This window comes from Sus scrofa, chromosome 12, assembly GCF_054392235.1.
Source record: "Sus scrofa isolate SSC_HxYL_T2T_F1_AM1 chromosome 12, Sscrofa_HxYL_maternal_Yorkshire_Landrace_v2.0, whole genome shotgun sequence".
Lineage (NCBI taxonomy): Eukaryota > Metazoa > Chordata > Mammalia > Artiodactyla > Suidae > Sus > Sus scrofa.
In genome coordinates, this window is record NC_139394.1 from 6525835 (window position 1) to 6553342 (window position 27508).

The following is a 27508-nucleotide window of genomic DNA, read 5'->3' on the forward strand; positions in this document are numbered from 1 at the left end:
AACACCGGCCAATGGGAGTGCGCAGGGGCGGGACTCTGCGCTCTGTGAGACGCCCCGCGGCGGGAGAAGAAAGAGAGCTCAGGAAGTGGAAGTGTTTGTTACCAAGTGGCTGGAGTTGAGGCGCGAGCGGGGAGGCGGGGGCACAAGGAGGCGGGAGCGAGTTCCTGGTACTGGGCAGAGCGGCCTGCAGGATCTGCTCTGATTTCCTCCCACCTGTGTCGGGGGTTGAGCAGAGCCACCCCGTGGGTAAAGGAGACTAACGTTTGGACAGACTTTAGCTAAAATGTGCAGCTGCCGTTGGAGGTGGGAGTAGGGGCAACTGTTGCCAGGAACACCCGCTCCCGTCCGGAGACCCCACGAATAAGACCTAGGTCCACCTCGGACCCGACAGAGTGGTTTGAATAATGGTATTTTCCCGTTTGCAGGGTCACTGTGCGCTGTCCCAGGACCTGCTGGATCCTCGCGGGGACAATGTGAGGGCTCAGCAGAGAGCAGAGAGCTGCCTGTCGAAAACAGGACACCTAGGGCAATGGTGTGGGCATTGGCGTCAGCCTTTGCCTAGGGAGGTGGGGGCGGGGAGAGGCAGAACACAGGTAACCAATTTCGGGGTGCAGTCCACAGGAAAAGGAGTCTTGGCTTTTTTCATCCGAGAAAGAAAAATGATGAGGACTGAAAGGGAGACCTTTCAATTCTTTCTTTCAGATGAGAGGCTGGGTCTGTTAAGGGTGAGGTGACCAGCTGGGGACATTGAAGGATGAGGATCAAATGATTTTGGCAGTCAGTGATAAGCAACAACAATGCTTTCAGCATGATCTCCGCGCCCCCTCCCCCACACACACATTATGTGCACCGCAGAAAGCAGCGGACAGGGTGTACTTTCCAAAATACTGTAGTTTAATTCTGGAATACACAAATGCTAAAGGCCCGGAGCAGCCTAGGTGATTGGATTGTCTGCGACCTGCCTTGTGCCCCAGAAGATCCCCTGCAAGGTCAGGCTCCTCCCTGCTCTGCCTGGGAGAGGCCTCGGAGAGCTTCCTTATCGGCCTGTCAGGCCCATCAGAGCTGCTGACTCTGCTCAGAGAGCAAGATTTCTGCCTTGAAAGCAAACGCAGTAGCCTGAGAAATGTGCAGCGCATACCTTTCTCACCCCGCTCCCCTGCCCCTGGCGTCAAGAGCTCAAGCAAAGGTGCCTCTAGGTCATAATCTGCGTGTCTCCTGCCCTCTTCCCCTTGCTGGGGTCAGGGCTTTGGGAGACATGTGACCTTGGCCCCACAAAAACTCCTTGCTGCCCCTCTCCCCACCCAAGTCTTAGCCACCTGACATGACCTTGTTTCGCATACCCCAGGAACGGATGAGGGATGACCTCTTACTCACTAACCTGGCTCAGTAGAAAGGGAGACAAAGCAGTTAGGGCCCTGATGGCTGTCTGGGAAGAAGAGGGTGTGGGTGGTCAAGGAGGAGGCGGCACTTGGGGGATACACAGGGGGTGAAGTTTGCTCGCGTCTGTCTGCCACCTGCTCCGGGAGCCAGGGCTTTCTCTCGATCTGGCTCTTATCCAATAGAAGCACTATAGCTGCTTGTGGGCTGGAGGAGAAGGGGTACACCTCCCAGAGTGGGGGGAGGGGCCAGGAAGGCCAGAGGTAGCCAAACAGACAGACCTAATCTCTGCTACTCCATTCTTCCCTCTCCCAGGGAGCCGGGGCCCAATCTACACATCTCTTATCTGCCCCCCAGGCTTTGATCTTGCTCCCAGGACAAAGGCCCTGTTTTACTGGGGAAGATTGTTCTCTGGGGAGTTGGAGGAAATGAAGGCTTGGGTCTGCTCAGCCTCTTGCCAGCTGAAGGTTGGGAACGGGGTCACTAGCTGCCCTCATGCCCCAGAAGTGCATCACTGCCCCCTGGTGCTGAGCTGGAGCAATACCACCCTCCCCGTGGCTAGGAGGGTGGCCTGGGCCCCCAAGTCCTAGGAGTAGAAGGCAAAAGGGCCACCGGGTCCCTTTTTCAGTTTTATGGTGCCCTTTCGATATCATTCGGTATCATTAAAATGACATATAAATACTTTACCCTCCCTGGGGACGCAGAGATGCTACGGGCACTGGGGTAGGGGCGGGAGGACCGAGGGGCTGTGCACTGGGTCCCCCAGCTCTCTCCCCATTGGCTCAACCGCTCTGAAGAAATCAGGTCTGAGGGAGCAGGCTGCGTCCTGGTGGGCCTCTGGGGCTGCCTCCCAGGCCCTGGGGAGTCACAAGAAGGAGCAGCAGCCAGGCCGCTTCTTCTGGGACTCCACGTAGTCTCGGATCTGGAAGCTGGGTTCCTCGGCCTGCCGCCCGGCTCTGTACTTCAACTCCCTTGAAGAGAAGGAAGAAACGGGCTGGGCGGGGAGTGCCGAGCTGCGCGTTCTCCCACTCCCATGGCCCCGGGCAAGGGGGCCTCCGAATGCAGGCTGGAGTTGGACCCGAGGACTGGGCCAGGGGCCAGGCCAAACTGGATTCCCCGATGGCGCCACCCTCCCCTGCACGATCCCTTCCTGGCTCGGCGCTCACTTGGCAATGGCCAGAAAGGCTAACTCCACGTTCATGCCGGTCTTGGCGCTGGTCTCCATGAAGGGAACTCCGTACTCCTGCCAGGGAGAGAGTGTCGGCAATGGCCCGCCTCCCGCTGCCCCCCCCCGCCCCCGCCCCCGCCCTGCGACAGGCAGTCACTTACTCTGGCCAGCATCTCTCCGTCCTCTGAACGGATCACCCTCTCACTGCTCACATCCGCCTGTTAAGCCCAAGTGGGTCACGCCGGGGAAGGAAGCCTTGACCCCCGCTGGCACCTCTCCTGCTCCTCCAGCCCATCTTTCTGCCCCGGGCAGCGGGCACTGCCTGCCCTCTGCTGGTGGCTTGTGGGACTGTGGGTGAGGCGCTGGGCCTGGGGCCAGGGCTTCTGTCGTCTTTGGGCTCTTACCCAGCTCCCAGCAGGGGGGGGGGTCTCTCCCCAATTCAGGGAGGTGGGTAACTCTGCCTGGCAAGGGGGTAGTGACCAGCCTCAAAGGGGTGACAGTAGTTGAGGTTAGCCCTTTCCAGTTTTAGCTCTTCCTCCGTGGACCTAGTCCCCATGATCTAATAGGGGCTGAGCAGCTGGCCATTCCTGGATCTCTCGGGAAGCGGCTGGACCTTTCCCTGCAGGGGGCCATTGCCAAAGCTTTCAGAGGGCAGATGAGATGGGCTGAAGCCTCCAGATAGGTCTGACTCCTGAACTGGAGGGTGGAAAGCATCCTTTGGTGGAAGGATGTCCAGCTAATACTCTTGCGGCTGTGGAGCTGGGTGGCGCTAATGCAGGGGCAGTGGGAGAAGGGTGGGCCGACGTGGCCCAGAGCCACTCACCTTGTTGCCTAGAAGCATGATCACCACGTCCCTCTGGGCGTACTCGTGAATCTCAGTGAGCCAGGCCTGTGGGAGAGGGCACGCTGAGCCTGGCCCAGGCCGAGCAGCGTCCGCTCTGCTCTTCCCTCTCGCCTTTCCTTCCGCTGCCCCGTGGATCATCCCGGGCTACTTGCTGCCCTTGAACATGATGCCCTGTGCGTGCTCTCATCTGCATCTTTGTTCTGGCCTCTCCAGTCCTGAGTAGCCCTTAACCCCTTGCCATGCAACTCCCAGGTCTACGGAAGATAGAGGTGGCAGAGGCCATCTCCCGAATCAGTTGGTAGTCGGGAGCAGTCTCCCAGGCTGCCCTCCTGGGGAGGGTAAGGCCACAGAAGGGCTCGCTCAGTGATCCAGAATCCTGGGATTGATTAGTGATGTCTGCCAGGAGCCTGGGGTTGCAGGTGGCAGTAAGAGTGCCATGGATTTCCACCTAGTTTATAAGCTGTTTCGTATGCCTTCTTCCCCTAGTTTGCTGGTCAATCCTTTGAGAAAACTTTTCCTGAGCTGTGCATAGTCTGTGCTTGAATCTGTTGAATTACTGTCTCAACTATTTCATAGTTGGCTTGTGAGGGCAGAGCCACTCGTTTTGCCTGCCTGAGTCACTTTCTGGAAACTTGGGCTGCATGGATGGGTAGACTTTTCTGCTTGGGCTCTCCCCTTGGTTTCTTTGGGCAACTGTCCAGGGTGGAGCTGGGGACTTTCTGAACGTCTTGTCATGAAATGGACTCATGAATCACAGTCAGGGATAAAGCAAGTGGCATGGGCACACAACAGCCTGCCTGGTCTTCGTGCCCACATGCCAATCAACTACCCAGGGGTAGTTTATTATGTGTGAGTCACGGCTCGGGTGTTTTTAACGGCGGCAAGGCAGCAGTATTCCATGCCCCACCCGGGAAGCAGGAAGCAGCCTTGGCTGGCACAGCGCCCCCACCGCCACCCCCACCTCCCCGCCTGCTTAGGAGTGATGGGTAACGGGGACCTACCCGGATGTTGTCGAAGGAAGATTTGTTGGTGATGTCATACAGCAGGAGCAAGGCTGGAGGGGGAGAGAGAGGTCACACGGGGGACCTGGGGCAGAAGGATGGCTGGGGGGGCAGGTGGGCTGCAGGAGGACTTACCCTGGGCATCTCGGTAATAAGCGTGGGTGACACTGCGGAAGCGCTCCTGCCCTGCGGTGTCCCAGATCTAGGAAGGAAGGGACAGACTCTCAGGTCAGGAGGGGGCGGGGGCAGGGACTGTGCTGGGCAGAGGAAACCCACGCACACAAGAGCTGGGTGGGGAGGTGAGATGTTTCCTTCTTTAGGTTCTCACAGGCTTCTGAGCATCTGAAGAGCTCCCGGACGGTTGTGGCTAACGAGCGCTCCAGCTCATTCAGTGCTGTTGCCTCTTCCCCAGCCCAGGGGCTCGGGGTGTCCAGCCTCCTAGAGCAGAGGAGGCCCCCAGAGGAACCTGGGGAGGATGTGGAGAAGCCTAAGCTTGACCTGAGGCGCTTTGAGCTGCCCGGGGCAGAGGAGCGGGTGCCTGGGAACGGCTTTTTCTGCAGACATCAAACAAACAAAAGCCATTTCCTCTCCTGGGCCCCACAGGAAATTACCCCAGGCTGAGGGCAGGGCCGCAGGCCTCCTGCGGTGCGGTGAAGAGCAGGCCCCCCCCATCCTCTCACCGCCCCCCCAACCAAACCTCACCTGCAGCTTCACCCTCACTCCATCCACGGTCACCACCTTGTTCTGAAAGAGAGACAGACGGGAGGAGGGAGAGGTGGGTGCGGAGGGCGGGGGAGGCCGGGCCCCTGCGTTCTGCTGGCACCCTTCAGAAGAGCAAACATCCTGTCTGGTTGCTCCCCACGGTTAGAGAGGGAGCCTCAGAGAGACCTCTCCCACCAGATCGCCCAATCTGGGCTCCCCCACTGCCCTGATGGGGACCTCATCTGCCCTTCGCACAACCCACCAAGGCAGGGGGAGCCTGAGAACCTGCCTGGCTTCCTCTGGGGCTCAGCAAAGGGCACAGGCCGAGCACTGGGGTCCCGCCCCTTCCCCCAGTCCTGTCTGTCCATTCCCAGTTCAGCCTCATCGCTGTAACTGCCCCCGCCCCCCTTTTTGGCTTTTTAGGGCCACACCACACGGCATATGGAGGTTCCCAGGCTAGGGGTTGAATCGGAGCTACAGCTGCCTGCCAGCCTATGCCACAACCACAGCAACGCCAGATCCGAGCCACATCTGCAAACTACACCACAGCTCATGGCAACGCCAGATCCTTCACCCACTGAGTGAGGCCAGGGATCGAACCGCAACCTCATGGTTCCGAGTCAGATTCATTTCCACTGTGCCATGATGAGAACTCCACCGCCCTCTTAAGGATGGGGCGCCCACCATCATTTCAGGGACTTCAGAGCCTGCATCTGCAAGGTCATCTTTCCTTTGGCTGCTCTCAGTTCCCCTCCCACTGGGAGGGGGCACCGGGCCTCTGACTGCTCCCCTTCTGGGGTTAGACCCTTACTCTCCCAGCCCCTGTGGGTGTGCAGGGCTGGGAGCCCTCAGCAGGCAGGCGCAGCTGGTGTTGCCTTGCTGATTTGTAAAGATGGGTTCATCAAGGTGAGAGAGAGGAAGCCTGATCAGCTGCTTCTCCCCACAGGGCCAGCCCAGTTCTTAACCAAGTGCAGTGCTGTACTTGCTGAGGGCTCCAGAAAGACTCCTTGACCTTGGAGGTCTTGCCAGAGGGCAATGGGCAAGGGGGATGCAGGACAGGAAGCTCAGCTTGCACTGTGGGATGTGTCTGCCCTGCTCGGGGGGCAGAATTTTTTTTTTTTTAGGGCCACACCTGCTGCATAAGGAAGTTCCCAGGCTAGGGGTCAAATCAGAGCTGCAGCTACCAGCCCACGCCACAGCCACAGATCCGAGCTGAGTCTGTGACCTACACCACAACTTGTGGATATAGTCAGGCTTGTAACCCCCTGAGCCACAGTGGGAATGCGGGTGGTGGTGGTGGTGGTGAGATTTTAAGAGTCCATCTCTCATTTCTCATTCTCTAGGGGGGCAAAGAACATGCCCCATCCCAAGCCCAGAGTCCTCTAAGCTGGTCACCTCTTGGGTCCCTAGGGAAGCACTGCGGTGCCCTCCAGAGGAGCCACTGAGGTGCTGAGGAGCCAGGGCAGGTGAGGAGAGGGTAGCACCCTCACTGCTGGGAGGAGGAGCCACCTCACCCTGAAGTCTATGCCGACCGTGGCTATGAAGGTCCCGGACAGGAAGGCCCCGTCTTTGAATTGGATCAGGAAACAGGTTTTGCCGACGCCCGAGTCTCCCAGAAGCATCACCTAGGAGATGGGGGCAGAGGCAGTTAATGGGGAGCTGGGCGAGTTGCTGGGCTTCTGGGGAGAGAGGCCTTGGAAAGCGGGGCCGAGGGAAGGATGCGCCTGCTGCTGGAAAGCCTGCTGCTGCCTTCACATTCATTGGTTCCAGCGCCTCTCAGGCTCTCCCCCAGAACCTCTTGTCCACATCCAGCTTTCCTGGAAGTCTGAGTTGAGACTTCAGCACTAACGGGTCCCCCAGTGTGCTTGGTGGCCGCAGAAAACAACTATATTCGAATGTTCTAGATGCTGGCCCCCTTTGCCCCCTGCCACGCCATGCCAGGTTTCCCTCCCTCATGGGTGCCCACGTGTGTGTTCCCATGTGGGCGGGGCTGTGGTGCCCAGAGAGGGAGGTGTTAACATCTTGGACAGGGCTTCCCACCCAAGGGAATATATCTGATGGGGGCAGAGTGCTAACTTTTTTTTTTTTTTTCTTTTTACAGCCATGCCTGAGGCATATGGAAGTTCCCAGGCTAAGGGTTCAATCAGAGCTGCAGCTGCCAGCCCACGCCAGCCATGGCAATGCCAGATCTGAGGATTTGAGCCACAACTGTGACCTAAGCAGCAGCTGGCAGCAATGCTGGATCCTTAACCCACTGAGCAAGGCCAGGGATCGAACCCACATCCTCACGGACACTCGGTTGGGTTCTTAACCTGCTGAGCCACAACAGGAGCTCTAGGGCTCTGCCATTTGCAAAGGCATGTTCTAAAGTTACTGCTCTTGGGATGTTTTATTTTTGGCCACATTTATTTGGAACTTCCTAATGACATTTTATGTTTATAAAAGGGTTGCATGAATCAGGGAAGGTTGAAATTTATACTGACATGGAGAGACATTTGGCCCCAAGTTCTTTCAGCAGAAACCTCCCAAGTGGGACAAATGGCTGCAAATTGGCTTCCCTGGGTCACTGCAGGTGGGAGAGCAGGAGGGAGTGGGGGGTGGGGTGGGGCGCGTCCATCCAATTTCTGTCTGGCCAGTCTCTGCTCATCTTCTCTGGGGGCTGGGGGTAGGGGACAGGGAGGGAAGCCTTCGGTCCAATGGCTTCGCTCCTCAGTCTGGGAGAAGAGAGAGCCAGACCTAATGCTGCAATTTCCCCAGCTGGCCGATTAGATACTTAATGCGTTGAGCAGGGACTAGGTTTGGGTTATTTTTGAGACTCTGGCCTTGACAGTGGAGCCCAAAGGCTTTCCTGCTGTGGGCATGGGGTGAGAGGTGGGGCGCTCAGGGAAAGGGCCCTGGCTTGGCCTTGGGTTACTGGGGGGCTTTGGGAAGATATTCCTTAACTCTGCTGTGGCGGTTTCCGCAGTGGCTGCAAGAGAGTGATAATTTCTTTGTGGCCTTTTTAGAGTCTATTCATGGCCAGGGTCAAAAATGTTGGCATGAACCACCCAAGACTCCAGAAGAGCGGCCCAGGGGCGGGTGCTGCCTGCCGGTGGCCCCATCCCCTCTAGTCCAACCCAAGGAGCTCCCCCCAGGTTCCTGCCAGGACTCAATCTCCTGGGCAGGTCTGGGGCACGAGGGCTGGTGGGGGTCAGGGGCCAGCTCTCCACAGATGCCACTTGGCCCAGGGGAGAGATGGAGGGCTGGGGAGTCCTCTGGAGCCTGTGCTGCTCCCTGGCTCCTGGGTCCCAGTGCCCCATGGGGAGGGAAGGAGGGTGAGCGCCTGTGTACTGTGCAGATCAGAGCTGCCTTGAGCAAACGATGCCAGACACCCACCCAGCCAGGCAATCCCACCAAATACAAACAGCTGCCCAGGATTGCCACCACCTAGGCAAACACTCAGCTGGCTTGCAGGCAAGAAAGTCAGGCGGTCCCCAGTGGCCCTGGCTGGCCCTCAGCAGCTCCCCTTCCCCTGAACAAGCTGGGGGCCCGTTTCCTGCCTGGAGCCCACACAGGACGCCTATCTCAACGGCAGCTCTGGGCGGGTGACTTGCAGAGTTGCTTCCCCTGAAACGAGGGGGGTGGAGGGCCCAGGCTCCTAGAGAGAGAGGAGGGAGGAAACCAAGGTGCCGAAAGAGGCAGGTCTCCTTCAAGGCCATGTGGCACGAGACAGGTGGCCCCCTCACTCATCTGTCCCAGACCCTACAGAGGAAGAGTGGAGGCTCCGGGCTCTGTCATCGCCTCTTCCAGAGTCCCTGGTGCCTGCCTGCTCCAAGGGCGCAGGGGAAGGGCAGATAGACCAGTGGCCACCGCCACCCCCACCTGCTTCGGTACAGGGACACCTGCAAAGGGAACCAGCTCCAGAGAGCTGACCTGAGCTCCCCCGTGTGGGGGGCTTGTGCCTCACCCCGCAGATCTTTCTCAGGTTCTCAAACCCCCAGGTGGGTCTGCCCTCTGGCTACAACAGCCTCCCGGAAGAGGCTGTGGGCAGTGACTGCAGGGGTGGGACAGGAAGGGGTAGCACCTGGGGGCAGCTGGGGTCCTAACGATCTTCAACCCTAAAGCCCTGAAACTGATACCAAGGCTCAGCTGAGAGCTCAGCGGGGAGCAGGGCATTAACCGCAAGTTCCCCCGCCGCCAGGGGGCGTCCTCTCAGCTCCAGGCAGCCCTATTTCCCAGAACTTTGGGTGCCTGCGCCCAGGAGAGTTGTGAGCTTAACCTCTGCCGAAAAGCATGGGGTTCCCGAGGGCTCATACTGGCCGGAGTGTGGCATAAGAAGATAGGGTTGGGGTCCGCTGGGTAGACCTTCCGACCTTCCGCTCCCCTCTCCTACGGAGCCAGCCCAGATCCCTGGCATGGGCCCAGGGCTGTGTCTGGACTCTCCCTCACTCTGGGAGACCCGGTTGCTCTGGGGGCGGGGGGTGGGGCGGGGAAGAGATGAGTCCAAGGCAGACGCAGCCAGTAAGAGGCTTGGGCGGGGAGGTCCGGGGACTGGGGGCAAAGGAAGCGGGGGAGGGGTGACCCCCAGGGCCGGCACAGGAGTCCCCAGCGCTGGGCACAGTGCCCACCCACCTTGCCCGTGAGATCGTAGCTCGGACTGCAGGGTGGGGAGCGCTCGGGGGCCTCGCCATCCCGGGTGGCCGCGGCGCCAGGCGTGCCCGTCATGTCCCTGGACGAGAGGTGAGCTGGGGCTGGCAGCGGGCGAGGGACGGCGCAGGAACCGCCCCGCCTTAGGCTCCACCCACTCCTCTCCCCTCCGCCACCCCGGCCGGGACCCCGACAGGCTCCTCCCTTCGCTCTGCCACCTGAACAACGCGGGGGGAAGCTGGCGGTCCCGCGGGGGGGGCTCAGAACCTAAGGTTCAGCTCCCGAGGGGGCAGGCCTGAGCCACACTGGCCTGAGGACATGGGCTAAATCCAGCCCTAGAACTCGTCCCCCAGACTCGCCAGCTGCCGGGGTCAGGTTCCCACGAGGAGAGGTCCCTGGAGACCCCGCCTGCTGGGAAAGGACAGGCGCCGCTGGGACCTGCGGACCGGTGCCCGGGTTCCCCGTTGTTAATGCGCAGCGCGGCCGGGCGGCGGCGCCCGAGCTCCATCCCGCCGGCGGTCAACAGGTGGCCGCGAAGACCGGGGCCAGGGAGGCTGGGGACGCCTCTGGGCAGCCCCGCGCAGCGATGGAGAGGAGGCGTGCGCTCTGAGCGCGGAGCGCAGGCAGTTTCGCTTTTGCTACGTGCACCCCAGCTCAAGATCATCTGAATGTCATTTTGTTTACCGACCGATTGATAGTCGCCTTGCAGCGCATTCGTACTTCAGGGGCTCCTGGCCGGTGCTTGGACTTTGACCAGCTTTCCCTGGACCTGTAGGGCTGCGCCCAGATTATCCCACCCTGGGAGAGCCCTTCCAGGCCGGCTTCCACCACACCTCCCAATCCAGGCTCTCATGAAGGTAGGGCTGGCCTTATCCACGTGTGGCCCTGCCCATGGCACTGTGGAAGCCTTCAACGTTTGGTACCAAATGAATTCGTGAAGTTGTGAATCATTTTGGGCAGAGTCACCAGGACATCCAGCCTGGGTGAGGGTGAGGGTGCGTCCTGGGTTGTCCACAGCAGAGTTCAACGGCCCTGGCCTGGGCCCACCATCCAATTACCCCGTCCTAATATTCTATCCAAGTGCAGCCAGGTTCCCAGGGAACAAGGTGGGTGCATTGCAAAGGGGCTGAGCCAGGGGTGCGTAAAGGGGCCGGCCCTGCACCTCTTTATCTAGGTGTTGGGGGTGAGGGGCAAGGGGCAGGCAAGGCTGATGGGCGACTGCAGACCTCGTGGGGACTGTGTGCACACCCACCTCCAGCCTGGTGGCTTTTGGCATCAGCTGGGGCTGTTTTCTGGAAGTGGGCGTGTCATAACCTCATCTGTATAGAGGGGAGGAGGCAAACAGAGAGCCACATGCGGGGCAGGAACCACTGCGCAGAACCCGGCAGACTTGTGTTCTTCCTGCTCTTGGGGGCTGGAGGCTTTTACTGCAATAACACCCCACTCCATTCAATGTCCTGGACTCCCTGCTCCTGAGGGCTCATGGGAACCCTGCAGGGGAGAGGGTGATGGCAGAGGAGGAATGAGAGAGGGGACGTGGCGTGGTCCTCCCTGGCCTTCCACTGCCAACCATGCTGATATGGGTTGTGTTGTGGTCCCCCCCTCCCCAGAGGGATGCTGAAGTCCTAACCTCTGGCTCCTCAGAAGGTGACCCTAGGGGGAAGTAGGGTCATTGCAGATGTGATTAGTTAAGGTGAGGTCACAGGGGAGTAGGGTGGGCCCCTAATCCATATGACTGATGTCCTCATAGGATGAGGATACACGGGGAGGGAGAAGGTGCCATGTGGCGACAGAGGTAGAGATGGAGAGAAAGCCAGGGAAAGCCCAGGATTGCTGGGAGCCACCGGCAGCTGGAAGACAGTGTCCCCTAAGAGCCTTCAGTGGGAGCAGGCCCTGCTGACACCTTGATTTCTGGCCTCTAGCTATGGTTTGTGTTGGCACCACCCAGACCCTCTTTGTCCTGTGGCAGGTTGGGAATGGAGAAAGGAAATCCGTGCCAACGCTCCAGAAGCAGCAGAGAAAGACGAGCACCCGTGGCGCTCATTGCTGCACTGGGGGGAGAAGCCCACGAACACAGCGGAGGGGCACAGACTGACCCCTCTGGGCCCTGCTTGTCTGACCTTCTGGGTCTGTGACCTTCTGGTGTCACATGCAGAGTATGTCACACATGCTCTGGGTCACTGCAGTGTCAGGTGGGCTGTCCAAGGGCAGCCTCGGGCAAGCCAGAAGCCAGAGGGTCAGGGATGTTCAGAGCTGGGGGATGTCGGGGAGACAGGTTTTGCCCCAAAGGGAGGAAGCATCACTCACTAAAGGACAAACTAAACGAGTGTTTGAACACCACCGGGTGGTCCATGGCTATACCACAGCAGTGACAATGCTGGATCCTTAACTGCTAGACCACCAAGGAACTCTGTCTGTCTCCTTTAAAGACCATGGACCCTTTCCCTCTCCTGCTGCTCAGGTTCTACTCACCTTAAGAGCTGGGCCAGCAGGAGCTCCCCCTGCCACGCCCCTACCTCAGTTACCTTGTGCAGGAATCTTGGCCCCAGCCAGGGCCAGCCCCAGGACCTTTGCACATCGCCAGCTATTGACAGGATTTCAAATCTCTGTGTGAACAACAGGTGGACAAGCAAGTGTCCTGCAGCCCGGCTCCCCGGGCCCCTCAGACCACCTCCATGGGAGACCCCATTGTCCTCCAGCCCCTTTGTCAGATGACACAAGAGACCTTGGCTATTGTATAAAGACCTGGCTGCTCTGAGCAGAGGGGTTGGAAAGACACCTGTCTCTGGAAAGGAAAGGAGTGGAGGCTCCCTGGCACTGGACGGAGGGGTGGGAAGGGGGCTTGCAGAGGAGACAGATGTTTTCTAGGCGAAAGCCACAAGCCCCTCTGTATGTAAGTGAGCAGCTGTGTCCAGGTCCGGAGTGTTCCCTGTCCTGCATGTGGCTCCTATGACAGGCTGTTGTCGCCGCCCTCTACCATGAGTTATGGGGGTTCTCTGGCATTTGCGTCCCAGCTGAGGGGTAGGGGATGTGCCTGCTTTGCTCCCAGGTCATGCACTTGCCCTGGGAGAACCCAGGCTCACTCAGCCTAAGCTGCCCACGAGTGTGTCCTGAGGTGCTGACCAGCGCCAAGCAAGCGTCTGAGGCTCTAGAAGGCCCAGGCCCAGAGAGAGGGAGAGCCTGGCCTGGACTGTTGACCATGTGCTTTCTCCCTTCTCACAAGTCGCCTCAGTTTTCTTACTCGGCTGGTGGCAAAATTTGGAGGTCCCATCCCTGTGTGTCTGTGGAGAATGAATAAGAGTTTCCACCGCCTGCCTCACCCCGCCCCCACCTCCTGCCTCTGACGGCTGGAAGGACAGGTGTGGAGTGGGTGAGAAGTGTGTGACACCGTGTGTCCTGGGTGCTGAGAGGCAGAGGACATGGGCCCGCGTTGGGGACGGCTGGCACCCACCATCCCAGTTCGCTTCAGAGCAGCCTGGCCCAAGTGTGGGGGAGGGGAGAGGTTTGCCAGGGTGACCACGCCCTCCCGGGACTCGGCCCCGCCCCTCCCAGCACTGGTTACGGTCACGGGAAAGCCCTGGGCGCTGGTGCACCCCGCGGCCAGGCTCTCCTTTCCACCCCATCATGGGCCCTTGCCTTTTGCATGTGACCCAAGATTCCGGGGTCCCTTGTCTCTTTCCACCAGGGTGGCTCTGCTGTGTCCCAGTGTAAATGTGGCCTTGCAGGCCTGGCTCTCTTGTGGGTCCCCAGAGGCTGGCCTCTCAAACACCTGTGCTGCCCCAGAAGTGACATTTGCCCTTGGACATCTCCAGACACTAGGATTCTGGAGACCCCACAGGAGGCCCTGCTGCTCCTGCCACAGTCCAAGAGAGGGCTGAAACCCTTCCCAGGGGCCTCCCCAGGATTCGAGGTCACCAGCAGCAGCTGGCTGGCTTGGCAAAAGTGGAAAGAAATGAGGATCCCAATGGCAGAAGCCCGCAGCCCGGCAGTGAAGAGAGGAAACCCAAGATTTTGCCCCTTTGACCTGGGCTGCCGCTCAGTGCTGTGTCCAGGGAGACGGAGAGCAAGACCTGAGCTTGAGCCCTTCACCTGCCACCTGTCAGGGCCCTAGGACTCACAGGATAATGCTAAATTTCAACTGTACGTAAACTTTTTTTTTTGGCTGCACCCTTGGCATAAGGAAGTTCCCCGGCCAGGGACTAAACCTGTGCCTCCACAGCAACCTGAGCCGCTGTGGTCAGATTCTTTTTTTTTTTTTTTTTTTTTTTTTAGGGTCACACCTGTGGCATATGGAAGTTCCTGGGCTAGGAGTCAAATCAGAGCTGCAGCCGCAGCCACAGCAATGGCACTGGCACCTTACAGCAAGGCCGGATCCTTAACCCACTGAACAAGGCCAGGGCCTGAACCCGCATCCTCATGGATTCTAGCCGGTTTCTTAGCCTGCTGAGCCACAACAGGAACTCCTGAATAGCCTTTTTGTTTGTTTGTTTTTTCTTTCCTTTTTAAGGCCATACCTGTGGCATATGGACGTTCCCAGGCTAGGGGTCAAACTGGAGCTGGAGCTGCCGGCCTACACCACAGCTCATGGCAATGCTGGATTCTTACCCCACCGAGTGAAGCCAGGGATTGAACTCACATCCTCATGGATACTAGTTAGGTTCGTTACTGCTGAGACACAATGGGAACCCCCTAAAGAGTCTTTTTATTAAACCTCCTGAGTGATCCAATGCGAGTGTCCGCTGGCTTTCTGCCGGGGACCGTGACAGAGGCCCAGCGGGGCCCCAGAGCTGAAGTGCTTACTGTGAATCCGATGCCCACGGTGGCCGAGAAGGAGCCGGGAATAAACTTGCCCTGGTCGAACTGAACCAGCAGAGATGTCTTCCCCACGCCGCTGTCGCCCACCAGGATGGTCTGAAAGGGAGCAACAGAGGGGGCTGAGGGCCTGCAGGGTGCAGTGAGGCTGCTGAGATGGCCTTGTGGCTGCGGAAGTGGGTTCTTTCTAAACACGCACACAGGAGTTCTTGTCTCAGCTCAGCAATTAATCAGCCTGACTGGCATCCATGAGGATGCAGGTTCGATCCCTGGCCTTACTCAGTGGGTAAAGGATCTGGTGTTGCCGTGAGCTGTGGTGTAGGTCACAGACACGGCTTGGATCCCATGTTGCTGTGGCTGTGGTGTAGGCCAATGGCTGCAGCTCCGATTCCACCCTCAGCCTGGGAACCTCCATAAGCTGCGGATGCGGCCCTAGAAAAGACAAAAAGACAAAAATAAACAAACAAATAAATAAATAATAAACATACATACACATGTGTGCACACACCACACATCAACACACGGACATATACTCACACACACGTGCCAAACTCTGGCTTTCCTATTGAAACCACTGAAGATGGTATGGAAGCAAAACTTGTCTCACCCCAAGGTAATAAGTGTTGGAGTTCCCTGGTGGCTCAGAGGGTTAAGGATCAGGCGTTGTCGCTGATGTGGCTCAGAATCATCTCTGGCTCAGGAACACCTGCATGTTGTGGGTGTGGCCCCCCAAAATATCATCTGAGGTGAGGTGACCTTGCGAAGGTGCCTCTCACCTCTGATCATGGGGGTGTCCCTGACTGAGTCCCCAATGCCTGTGCTCTGCCGTCTCCCACTGCTGTGTTTGTACCGAGGCTGAAGGTGGAGCGTGGCAGGGACACTGAGGCAGGAGTGTCCCCAGAGACACCAAAGTCCAGCTTCGGCTCAAGGACTCTCTCATGGTTTTACAGAAATTTCCAGAGACTTCACAGTAGTCTCAGACATTTCTATCCAACCCTCCTGCTCTGCCTCCCTTGCCTGGGGTCAGACCTGTGTCGTGGTCCGTGGGCTCTCCCGCCTCTCCTGGCTCCCACCCCTTCCTCTTGCAGATGTTTCCCCGAATAAAATCCTTGCACATTTAATTCTCTTTGGCACCTGCTTCTTGGAAGACCTGGATTTCATGCAATGAGTCTCCTGGGTGGGCAAGTCTATAGACTGAAAAAAAAATCAAGATGTCTGGTTATATGCCTTGGAAAGAATTTGCCCTTGGCCTTGGAGGCGACAACATTTTAAAGGAAAGCAGAGTCTGGGAAAGAAGGGACTGGCTACTTCTTCTTCTTCTTCTTCTTCTTCTTTTTTTTTTTTTTGTTTTTGGGGCCACACCTGTGGCATATGGAGGTTCTCGGGCTAGGGGTCTAATCGGAGCTACAGCTGCCAGCCTACACCATAGCCACGGCAATGCCAGATCCTTAACCCACTGAGCAAGGCCAGGGATCGAACCTGCACCTCATGGTTCCTAGTTGGATTTGTTTCCGCTGCGCCACGACGGGAACTCCCCTAGTTGGATTTGTTAATCGCTGAGCCACGAAGGGAAATCTGGACTGGCTACTTCTGTACTTGGAGGAAGTAGTGGGGAGAATTCGCTGAAAGTTCAGGTGCTATATTTGAAATAAAATCATTAGCCACAGAGAGGAAATACACCTGCACCCAGAGGCCGATACCCAGTGGGTCCTCGATGAATGAGTGAATGAATGAATGAGTGGGAGTGAAAATGCCTTGGTTTCAAAGTGGAGGGTCACCACTTTCCAAAGTCAAGCATTCAAGGTCACCAGAGTGGCTTGGGAGATGCCAGCTTTAGTTGGACTTGCAAAAACATAAGGGCATAAAACATCCAACCTGTAAAAGCATGCAGGTGGTAAGGAGCTCCTTGGGTCAGACCCGTGCGCACCTGCACCGTTTGCTCTGACAGTGACCTTGGTCGGTGTCAGGACAAACATGGGGTTGTCCCTGATGTTGACTTTGGACATCCTCTGACTATGATTCCCCACCCCCACTTTCCAAACCAAATTCCCTTCGGCATGTATTTCCTCCTGGGGTAAAAGGCCCCATTTGTTTGTTGTGTGCAGCGGCTTTAATAATTTACATCTCGACTTCCTCAAGCTGGAAGAAGTGCTTCCTGGAGAGAACAGTCCAGAATGTGAGGGGTCCGTTGGTCCATCCATGTCCGCCTTGGTCATTTCCTAAAGGATGTAAGAGATTCTCATACTTTCCCCTTTTATCCTTTGCCTTTCCAGGGTGAAGAGTTCTCATCCCTTTCTGCTTCTGCTGTATGAAAACTGTTCCATCTTCTTGGGAACTTTTCTGAATCAGTGAGGACACGGTCCAGGGTGACAAGGTTCAGCATTTCAGATCTGATCCTACCTGGAGGCAGGGGCAGGATGAAGCTCTCGTACTGGCCTTTTAAGAAATAGTGGCCCTGGAGCTCCCCCTGGTCTCTGCAGAGGCGCGGGTTCGATCCCCAGCCCGGCGCAGTGTGTGAAAGGATTTGGCATTGCTGCAGGTGCAGCTTGGATTCAGTCTCTGGCTGAGGACTTTCCATTTGCCACAAGTGTGGTCATGTTCTTTTTTTTTTTTTTTTTTTTTTTTTTTTAAATAGTAGAAATAGCGGCCCGTGGAGAGGATCACATCAGAAATCAGCCCAAGCCCCCTGTAATAGAGTGGGGAGCTCTTGACCTTCCAGGCTCTCGAAAATTTGGTGACACTTGAAATTCCACGTTTAGAGCATCGTGTCCATCAGTCTTGGAGCTGAGTTCCACCTGCCTGTGTCTTCCCACCAGGGGAGAAGGCTCGAATAAGAACCACTTGGACCCAGTGGGTCTGCAAACTTCAAGACGATGAAGGGACCAGGAAGTTCTCCTTTTAGAGAAACTGTCGTGGCTCCGGACAGGGAGGTGTTTCTCAAAAGCTTATTCGCTATCACTTCTTGCATTGCTAACTGCCTTGAAGTTTCACCCATCCCACTTCTTCCTCTTTTAGCTTGATTAATCAGTGGGAAGGGTCTGAAGGAGGAAGTACAGTGTGAGAGTGAGCGAAAACAGAAGGGCTGGAAGATGAAGGAGGCTACTCTTGGTTCCTGTTGACAGGCTCCGCTGAGGAGGACCCGCAAGCAGAGAAAATGTACCTGCTGATGCTCCTCCCCCTCCTCTTCCAGCTGTCAGGTAAGTGGAGCCTGAATCTGCCCAGAGGGAGAGTCTATGTGGCGGGAGAAAGTAGCTGGGAGAGGGAGAGAGGCCAGCAAGGCGTCCTGCTGAAAAACCAACCGCGTTTCTAAGTAGTTCCCTCCAGGCACGAGCCCGAGTATTTCACTCCCTCACCCCCTCATGCAGGGATGCAGGGCTCACAGTGGCCAACAGAAATATGGAGCATGGTGCCCTTGATGAACCCAGCACCAGGCTTAACTCCTGACCATCCTGGGGCTGATCCCTCAAGAGGGACAACCTGATGGCCCCTGCTGGTCAGGGAAAAGCAGAGGAGCCCTGGTTGCTCAGGAGAGCTGGTGAATACTCGCTCCTGCACGGTCACCTTCCAGAAAGCATTACCAGCGAGGGAAGGCTCTGGGGGAAGGGTGAGTGGAAGGGGACCCAGAAGGGAGGGAACTAGATGGGGAGGGAGAGGCGATTCTAGGCTTTGGGTTTAGAAAGAAATAGTAAAATGGAAAGGGAGGTTTGCTTGGTAGGATGAAGAGGGAAGGGGGGCTGAGTGTGAGCAGAGATGGAGGCTCAAGGCAGCTTGAAGGTGATGGATGCCGTTTTGATAAAAAGCCAGGAGGATGTTCTTTTTTCTTTTTTTTTTTCCGCCCAGATTTTTAATTGAAATATGGTTGACTCACAATGTTGTGCTAATTTCTGCTGTATAGCAAAGGGATTGAGTTGTACGTACATACATATATGTTTATATATGCTCTAAAAATATTCTTTTCCATTACGGTTTTGTGTAGGACATCGAATAGAGTTTTCTGTGCTGTGCAGTAGGATTTTTTAGATTATCAAGGGGATTTCCTCTTTCTTTTGAAATGTTGGGGGTGCTTGGAGCTCCGTGTCCGGACGCCTTCTCTATCCAGGTTCACTCCCTTCTTGATCTCTTCTCCGCTCTTGGCTTTAAGTACCGTCTCTAAGCAGATGACTCCCGATTTTGTAGCTGGACATCTCCCTGGACTCAAGACCCTTCTATCCAAAGGTCCGTTCCACGTTTTTCCACGTCTTCGCTCACATGTTGACACTTCAAATGTAATCTGACCACATCTCCCTCCTTGAATTCCTTTCTCTTCCATCTTTAAAAAAATTTTTTTTCCTTTTTTTTTTTAGGGCTGCACCGGAGACATATGGAAGATTCCAGGCTAGGGGTCAAATCAGAGCTGGAACTGCTGGCCTACACCACAGGCACAGCAATGCCAGATCTTTAACCCACTGAGCAAAGCCAGGGATCGAACCCGCATGCTCACGGATACTAGTCAGATCTGTTTCCGCTGTGCCACAATGGGAACGCCTCTCTCATCTTTTTTAAACCATGAACGTACACTTTATTTATGTTTTTATGTATGTATTTATTTTTGGCTATACCCGCGGCATGCGGAAGTTCCTGGGCCGGGGATCAAACCCACTCCGCAGCAGCGAGCCCAGGCGCTGCAGTGACAACTCTGGATCTTTAACCCACTGCATCACAAGAGAACTCCTTCTCTTCCATCTTTGCGTTTGGCGACGCCATCTTTTCAAGTGCTCGGGCAAAACCTGGGAGCATCCATCTCTTCTCTCTGATCCCATGATGATCCTTTGAAAATGTAAGCCAGATTCGGTCTCTTCTCTGTCCCAACCCTCCAATGACTTTCCATTTGACTCAGAGTGAAAATCCAGAGTCCTTACAGAGGCTGCAAGGTGGCACCGTCTGGGTCCCCCACCACACCATCTCCTTGGTCTCCTGTTCTCCTCTGCTCTCCCGGCTCAGCCCACCCCAGCCACACTGTTCTTTGAACGAACCAGGCACACTCCTGCCTCAGGGCCTTTGCACTTGCGGTTCAACCTGCCCAGAGAGCTCCTCTTCAGACAGCCACAGGTTCCAGTCCTCACACCCGTCTAGTCTTTGCTTCTCACTGAGACCTTTACTGATGACCCTAATTAAATGCAATGCTCTTGCATTATTTTCCCCTATGGTTTGTCCTTTCCTTACCCCCACCTACATAGAATGTAAGCTTCAAGAGGACGGGGGCTGGGGTTTTTATGTCCCCAACCAAAGCAGGTGCAGAGAAGACAAAGAGTAAGTATTAGCTGAATGAGTGGATGCCTCGAAAATGATGGTGGTAACCGCTCCCTGCCCAGACCAAATCTCGCTCCTTATCCTCTCATTGCACTCAATCATTGAAACTCTCAATTAATATGACCTGGAGAGGACATTGCTCACGGGAATGTAAAAAGATGCAGCAGGTTTGGAAAGCAATTTGACTTTCTTGAAAATACTGAACCGTTGGTTACCTCTGGACCCAGCAGTTCCACTCCTAGGGATGAAGCCAGGAGAACAGAAGACACGTGTCCACGTGAAAAGCATGTATGCAAATGTTCATGACAACCGAATCCATAGTCGCCCCCAAATGGAAATGGTTTAAATGTACATTAGCGATAGAAGGATAATAAAGGGTATATACTCCTACCGTGGAGTATTATTCAGGCATGAAAAGGATGAAATACTGACCCAGGCTACACCCTGGGCGAATCTGGAAAATAGTAAGTTCAGTGAAAGAATCCGGGCACAAAAGGAATCGTGCTCTGTATGATTCCTCTCGTGTGAAATGTCTAGAATATGTACGTTTGTAGGGACAGAAAATGATGGAGTGGTCACCAGCCGGGGGAGGGACTGCTCGGGAGGACGGGGTTTCCTTTTGGGGGGGATGACAACATTCTGGAATTAGTCGTGATGTCTGCGAGGCTTTGTGACTGTCTACAAAACTGCTGAATTATACAGACTTTTAAAGGGTGGATTGCACACTATATGGAATGTATCTCAATAAGACAAGAAGTAGGAGCAGAGAGAAGAATTGGGAGCAGCTGAGGTCCCCTGAGAAGAGTTTCTGGGCAGCGTTTGCCATTCTGTGGGCACCTTAGGGTCTGAGGTTCTGGAAGGCAGGGCGACTGGACAGCCCTTGTGACCTGTGACTCTTTCACGTGGTCCAATTTGACCCTTCACTCCATCCATCATAGAAAAAATGAAAATGATACTTCCAGGCAATGACGCATGCTGTGCACACAGCTGAACCAGCCACCCAGGCACCGTGTAACTTGGGGGGGCTGTTGGAATGTTTTCCATAGGGTGGGCTAAGAAGGAGTTCCCTGGGAAGGAGCCGTCTGAGCTCCTGGAAGCTCCTCAAGGAGCAGACCCACGAGATGGGGGTGGCTTTTCAGGCACAGGAAACAGCAGGGCTGAGATGTGGAAATGAGCTTGGCCTTGGTACATTTGAGGAACAGAAGAAGGCGGCTTCCTGATTTTGCTTCACAGTGGCCTGGTGGGGCCGACTGGGAGGCTGCTAGCATCTCTTTGAGGCAAAGCTCTTTTTCTTTTTGTCTTTTTAGGGCCATACCCACAGCATGTGGAAGTTCCCAGGCTAGGGGTCAAATCCGAACTACAGCTGCCGGCCTACGCCACAGCCACAGCCACAGCAGCGTCCGATCCAAGCTGTGTCTGCGACCTACACCACAGCTCAGGGCAACGCCAGATCCCTGATCCACTGAGCAAGGCCAGGGATTGAACCTGTGTCCTCCTGGATAGTAGTCAGATTCGCTTCCGCTGTGCCACAACGGGAACTCTGGAAAAGGTCTTAAGGGAGGAGAGAGACACGCGGTTCGTGGGTGGCTCAGGGACACTCAGCCTTGAGTTCAGGTGTAGAAACGGAGAAGGTGGCTTTGGGGTGAGAAGTTAGGGGACAGAATGACAGAGCAGAGAAGACACATAAAGGGCTGCTTTGTTTTCCCCGATGTCGGGGAACCGGGGAACTTGAGGGTGAGCGGATGTGACAGTAGTGCTGGTGTGTGTGTGTGTGTGTGTGTGTGTGTGTGTGTGTGTGTGTGTGTGTGAGAGTGTTTGTGTGTATATGGTTTGAGAATGATTGAGGCAGAGCAGGAACATTTGTCGGAAGTGGAAGAGACACGTATATGTGCTAATAGGAACTCAGTCCCCAGTGTGAACCTCTGGCCCACCTGTCGCCAGCCTCCCCCTTAACTTCTGATGGCAAGTAACACACTTACCAGGCACTGCTTCCCTCTTCTAAAGAGTTCATTGTTTTAAAAGTACACAAGAAAAAAAAAATCAACCAGAAAGTTCCCATGGGGCTTAATAGCTTCATTTTTCTGAGAGAAAAGAGATTCTTTTTTTGCTTTTGAGGTCCACACCCACAGCATATGGAGGGTCCCAGGCTAGGGGTCCAATCAGAGCTACAGCTGCGGGCTTACGACAGCCACAGCAACTCAGGATCTGAGCTGCGTCTGCCACCTACACCACAGCTCATGGCAACACCAGATCCCTAACCCACTGAGCAAGGCCAGGGATCGAGCCTACAACCTCATGGTTCCTAAGTCAGATTTGTTTCTGCTGCACCATGATGGGAACTCCAGAAAAGAGATTAATAAGATGCCCAGAGAAAAATAAGATGCCCTGTCCAACTTAAGCCTCACTGTAAGTGCTGGCAGAGGTGGACAAGAGCCCAGCTGTGTCACCCCAGAGCAGAGACAAGCTGATGTCCCCGGCAGTGCTGGAGGCGGGGTCTAGTCCCAATGGTCACACATTGACTGTGAGTGATCACCTCCCCCAGGGCCCAGCATCCACCTGATTGAGGGTTAGTCTGATCACCTAGGCTGAATAACCCTGCCTGGGGAGGATGGTGCTCCCTGGAGCTCAGGGCTGCCTCTGTGCCGGCGGGGGCTAGGGGGTGGGGGTGGGGGCGGATTGTGACTGCAGAACAAGTGCTCTGCCAAGGTTGATGGCGAGTGGCCACCTGGACAGAGGTCTAGGAAGCGGGTGGGACAGGAGTTCCCATCATGACTCAGGAGAACGAACCCAACTAGGATCCATGGCCTCGCTCAGTGGGTTAAGGATCCAGCATTATTACGAGCTGTGGTGTAGGTCGCAGATGTGGCTTGGAGCTCGAGTGGCTATGGCCAGCTGCTGTAGCCCTGATTCAACCCCTAGCCTGGGAACTTCCTTAAGCCTTGGGTGTTAAAAAAGCCAAAAAAAAAAAAAAAAAAAAAAAAAAAAGAAGAGAGTGAAACACATGGCTCAAAGGTCAGACCCAATACTAAATGCTCAGTTGAGACAAAGCAACTAAAGCTGGAAGAGCCATCTATGTTAGATGCATAGGGCTGCACACAAATGACCACACACTTACAGGTTTACATGGAGGCCTTCCCATTGTAGCTCCTGGGGACCAAATCCTAGAGGTGTCACTACTGGGGAAAGGGCGTGGCTATGTGTGATACTTACAAAGGCCCTACTGCTTTCTGTGGGGTTGAACTGCTATATTCCTTATAGCATCATCTTGGGGTCCCTGGTACCTGTGATCCCCATCAGCAAAACGGGAGTCATCGAAACTTAGTTGGTTTGATATGTAAAAAATGACATTGTCATCCACATGTCTTATTTCCTAGATTATTTAAACATTTGAATTTTATTGTCCACTGAATTTCTTCTTGTGACTTGCCTCTTCTTATTTCTCATCAATTTTCCAAATGGGGTCTTAAGGTTTTTCTTACTTTTTTTTTTTTTTTTTGACTTTTTGCCATTTCTTGGGCCGCTCTCAAATCCCAGGCTAGGGGTCAAATTGGAGCCATAGCCGCCGGCTATGCCAGAATCACAGCAATGTGGGAGCTGAGCCAAGTCTGCCACCCACACCACACCACAGCTCACGGCAGCACTGGATCCCCAACCCACTGAGCAAGGCCTGGGACCGAGCCCGCAACCTCATGGTTCCCAGTCGGACTTGTTAACCCCTGAGTCATGACGGGAACTCCAAGGTTTTTCTTGTATAATATTAATCCTTAATCAAGAGGAACGCTATGAAGCAAGAGAAACACTCTTAATCCTTTCCTGTGTTATTTGTTTGAAATATTTGTCTCAGTCTGTTCTTTGCCTTTCAGTGTTTTGTTTTCTGTTTGTCTGTTTGTTTACTGGTATGTCCACGTGCTGTATTCTGTAGAGACCTCTTTGCAGGTATTTGCCTATATGACCTTTTCTTGTGTGATGTTGCCCATTAATTTTGTTTAGAAAGTTCTCCCTGCCATCCAGAATTTTATAAAGATCTACTTCTCTTTTCTTACAATTTAGAACATGCTTTGCTATTCTATGCTGACCTCTTTAATCTCTCCGAATTTAAATGGAGCAGCCAAGAGGTGACCAGATAGGGTCATCTCCTAACCCATCCCTTCCCTGCTTCTCTCTCTCTCTTTTTTTAATTAAAAAAAAATTTTTTTTAAGGCCACACCCACGGCATATGGAAATTCCCAGGCTAGGGGTTGAATTGGAGCTGGCACTGCCGGCCTACCCCACAGCCACAGCAACACTAGATCCGAGTCACGTCTGTAGCCTACACCACAGCTCACAGCAACGCTGGATCCTTAGCCCCCTGAGAGAGGCCAGGGATCAAATCCACATCCTCATGGATACAAGTCAGGTTGTAATCTGCTGAGCCCCAATGGAAACTCCCCCTGCTCTTCTTATTAATACTCTACGGCATATATGAAATTCTTAAATAGACAAGGTCTTTTTTTAGGCTATTAACTGCATTCTATTGATATGTTTATTTAGTCTTGTGAGATTTCCAAGCTGGTTTCTTTATTATGGGCCGTGTACTTTACTATCTGACAGGCAAGTTCTTGCTCACTGCTCATCTTTAAGATATTAAAAAGTCTGGGAGTTCCTATTGTGGCTCAGCGGGGTAATTACCCGACACAGTCTCTGCGAAGATGCAGGTTCAATCCCTGGCCTCACTCAGCGGGTTAAGGATCTGGCATTGCCACAAGCTGTAAGCTGCAGCATAGGTTGCAGATGTGGCTCAGATCCTGAGTTGCTGTGGCTGTGGTGTAGGCCAGCAGCTGCAGCTCTGATTTAACACTTTATTTGGGAAGAAAGAAAAATTTTGGGAGTTCCCCCCTTGCGGCTCAGTGGTAACGAACCTAACTAGTAGCCATGAGGACTCAGGTTCTATGCCTGGCCTTGCTCAGTGAGTTAAGGATCCGGAGTTGCTGTGAGCTGTGGTGTAGGTCAAAGATGCGGCTCATATCCTGAATTGCTGTGACTGTGGTGTAGGCCAGAAGCTGTAGCTCTAATTGGACCCCTAGCCTGGGAACCTCCATATGTCGTGGGTACAGCCATTAAAAAAAAAAAAAAAGAAAAATTTTACAATATATAACATTTTCATTTCAGGGTCATAGTTTAGCTCTTCTTTTGTATTTGAAATCTTTACGTCTGTCAATAAGATTTCACTGGGTTTGTGTGCATTTTTGTTCTGCAATTCCTGATTGTTTTTTGTCAAGGTTGTTCCTAGGTATTTTATACATCTTTATAACGATTGTAAATGAGAACTTTTCCACTTTCTTTTCCAACTACTTATTACTGGTTTATAGGAAAGCCATTGATTTTAGTATATTTATTGTGTATTTAGCCATTCTTTTGAATTCCATTATAAATTAAAATAATTTTAAGATTTAAAAAATTTCTGTAAATGTTATTTCCCCCAAATAATTATATATTTTATACTTTTCCATGTCTCACTACATTGGTCAGAATTTCCAAAATCATGTTACTGCAACGCCAGATCCTTAACCCACTGAGCAAGGCCAGGGATCGAACCCGCAACCTCATGGTTCCTAGGCAGATTCGTTTCTGCTGTGCCACCTTGGGAACTCTGATATATTTCTGTATCTTTATTTTTGATTTGGCCAAGCCTATGGCATGCAGAAGTTCCTGGGCCAGGGATCCAACCTGAGCCACAGCAATGACAATGCCAAGTCCTTAACCACTAGGCAACCAGGGAACTCCTTAAAGTTTTCTTTGCTTTTTTTTTTTTTTTTTAGGGCTGCACCTGTGACATGGAAATTCCCGGGCTAGGGGTCGAATCGAAGCTACAGCTACTGGCCTACACCACAGCCACAGCGATGCCAGATGCGAGCCACATCTGTGACCTATGCTGCATCTGGAGGCAGCACTGGATCCTTAACCCACTGAGTGAGGCCAGGATCAAACCTGCATCCTCATGGATACTTGTCGGGTTCTTAACCTGCTAAGCCACAGCAGAAACTCCCTTATTTGCTTTTTGACAAAGGGACTAAAGCAATTCAATGGGAAGAAGATGGGATCTGGATGACATGGAGTGTAGCCTGGGGAGACAGTTGGCCTCACTGTTTTGGTCAAGCTCAAAGGCGGTCCTGCCAGGGTGGTTACTGTAGAGCCAGTGGAAACAATCAGATCCTTGGCCAACAGCCTCTCCAGAGCTCGGGGATGGGACTGCTTCAGAGGCATCTCCTGAGGTCATCAGTGCCAAGTCATCTCCTGTGGAAATGGGTCTTCTGGTCTTTCCTGCCCATAGGCCCAGCATAACACAGGGGACATGGCTGGGAATAGAAAGATTTCCTGGCCATAGACAGAGGGAGGGGGTGAATGGCAGGAAGTTACTATGGCTCTGTCAACATTTTTTTTTTTTGGAGATCTGCAGCTGTGCCTTTATGGAATTTTCCTGGTGGCTTTGACCCAATAGATTTTGAAGGACAAAAGGTCTCTCTGGTGGAAGACTTTTCCTTCCTTGGCTCTTACTCACCTCGGGAGCCCCTCGGGGTTCCTGGAGCTCTCTGCCCTGCAGGGGGCTGTGGGCCCGCCCTCAGGGTGGGAGGTGACAGGCACGTGGGTGTGTGTTTTCCAGGCTCCTCTCCTGTCACAGGTCCGAAAGCACTGAGGGGCCAGGAGCGGGGCTCCCTGACTGTGCAGTGTCGATACACTCCTGGGTGGGAGTCCCACGGGAAGTGGTGGTGCCGAGGAGCCGACTGGAGCAGCTGCAAGATCCTTGTTCAAACCACTGCATCAGAGCCGGAGGTGAAGAGGGACCGTGTGTCCATCAGGGACGATCGGGAAAACCGCACAATCACCGTGACCACAGAGCAGCTCAGGCTGGACGATGCAGGCATTTATTGGTGTGGCATTGCGAGAGTCGGGACTGACCATGGGGCCCAAGTTAGGGTGACTGTTGACCCAGGTAAGAGCATGTGTGTGTGTGGATGTGTCTCTCAGGGCCTGCTCTGTCCTGGTCCCCGAGGTCCCTCTCCAGGGACCTTGCTGTCCCTCAGAGGGAACTGTCCCAGAGGGTGTATGAGTCCTGAGGTCCCCTAGATGCCCCACTGACCCCTGGGATTGGAGGGACAAGCTTGCCTAGATGCTCTCGCGGCTCCCGGGGCCTCCCCAGGGCGGGATGGAGCCTTTCCCGGCGCGTGAGGTTTCCCTCTGCACAGTCAGTGCCTGAGTCTTTGCTCAAAGAGATGAAGGGGACGGTCCCAGTCTCAGGCCAAAGGGAGCCTCTTCCTTGGGACCCGGAGACCCCACTTCCCGGGAATGACCCCCCGGGACCCCTGGTGCTGGGTGTCCCAGCTCTTTCTGTGGTTTGGGGCGGGGACCTCACGGCTCCTGTTCCAGAGCCCATCTCAGGGGAAAGACCCGGCCGGCAGAGTCGTGGTGCCCTGGCTAATTCCTGGGGTCTGGAAAGGCCTCTGCTCCCTGAAATCCCATCACAAGCCTTTGACACATCTGGGATTAATGAGTTTTTCCTTCCTAAGGAGACATTCCTAATGCTTCCTTCTAGAAGGCAAACACTCCTGGGCGTGTCAGCTCCAAGGTCTCAGTGCCTTGGTTTGAACGAGTTTATCTGTTGGGCTCTGCCCCCGCTGATCCTCGGACAGGGGGCAGCAGCTCACAGGGTAC

General features: G+C 54.5%; 2 protein-coding genes across 22 annotated transcripts in view; one reads left to right on the forward strand and one right to left on the reverse strand.

The window, feature by feature from the left end:
• Nucleotides 1-873: 873 nt before the first annotated feature.
• RAB37 (RAB37, member RAS oncogene family) overlaps nucleotides 874-27508 on the reverse strand; it is a 49866-nt gene continuing 23231 nt past the window's right edge. Inside the window, exons 2-10 of one of the 4 annotated variants that reach the window (XM_084983800.1) lie at nucleotides 14519-14629; nucleotides 6607-6717; nucleotides 5093-5134; nucleotides 4526-4592; nucleotides 4391-4443; nucleotides 3369-3434; nucleotides 2707-2763; nucleotides 2544-2620; nucleotides 874-2348 (exon numbers count right to left, since the gene is read on the reverse strand). In XM_084983800.1, coding sequence (XP_084839926.1) covers nucleotides 2243-2348; nucleotides 2544-2620; nucleotides 2707-2763; nucleotides 3369-3434; nucleotides 4391-4443; nucleotides 4526-4592; nucleotides 5093-5134; nucleotides 6607-6717; nucleotides 14519-14629 — 690 coding nt within the window. In that variant the 3' untranslated portion in view covers nucleotides 874-2242. Of the gene's footprint in view, nucleotides 2349-2543; nucleotides 2621-2706; nucleotides 2764-3368; nucleotides 3435-4390; nucleotides 4444-4525; nucleotides 4593-5092; nucleotides 5135-6606; nucleotides 6718-9703; nucleotides 9825-14518; nucleotides 14630-27508 lie in introns of those variants that run through there. The other 3 variants (XM_003131227.7, XM_013980771.3, XM_003131228.7) reach the window with 3 other exon arrangements.
• LOC102158693 (CMRF35-like molecule 1) overlaps nucleotides 17577-27508 on the forward strand; it is a 437861-nt gene continuing 427929 nt past the window's right edge. For 11 of the 18 annotated variants that reach the window (XR_014820713.1, XR_014820714.1, XR_001299760.3 and 8 more), the window contains exons 1-2: nucleotides 17577-17727; nucleotides 26460-26789. Coding sequence is in view for 13 of the 18 variants with exons in the window: in XM_021066675.2 (XP_020922334.1) it covers nucleotides 17685-17727; nucleotides 26460-26789 (373 nt within the window). In the remaining 5 variants the exon portion in view is untranslated. The remainder of the gene's footprint in view (nucleotides 17728-26459; nucleotides 26790-27508) is intronic. The other 7 variants (XR_014820716.1, XR_014820711.1, XM_005668626.4 and 4 more) reach the window with 1 other exon arrangement.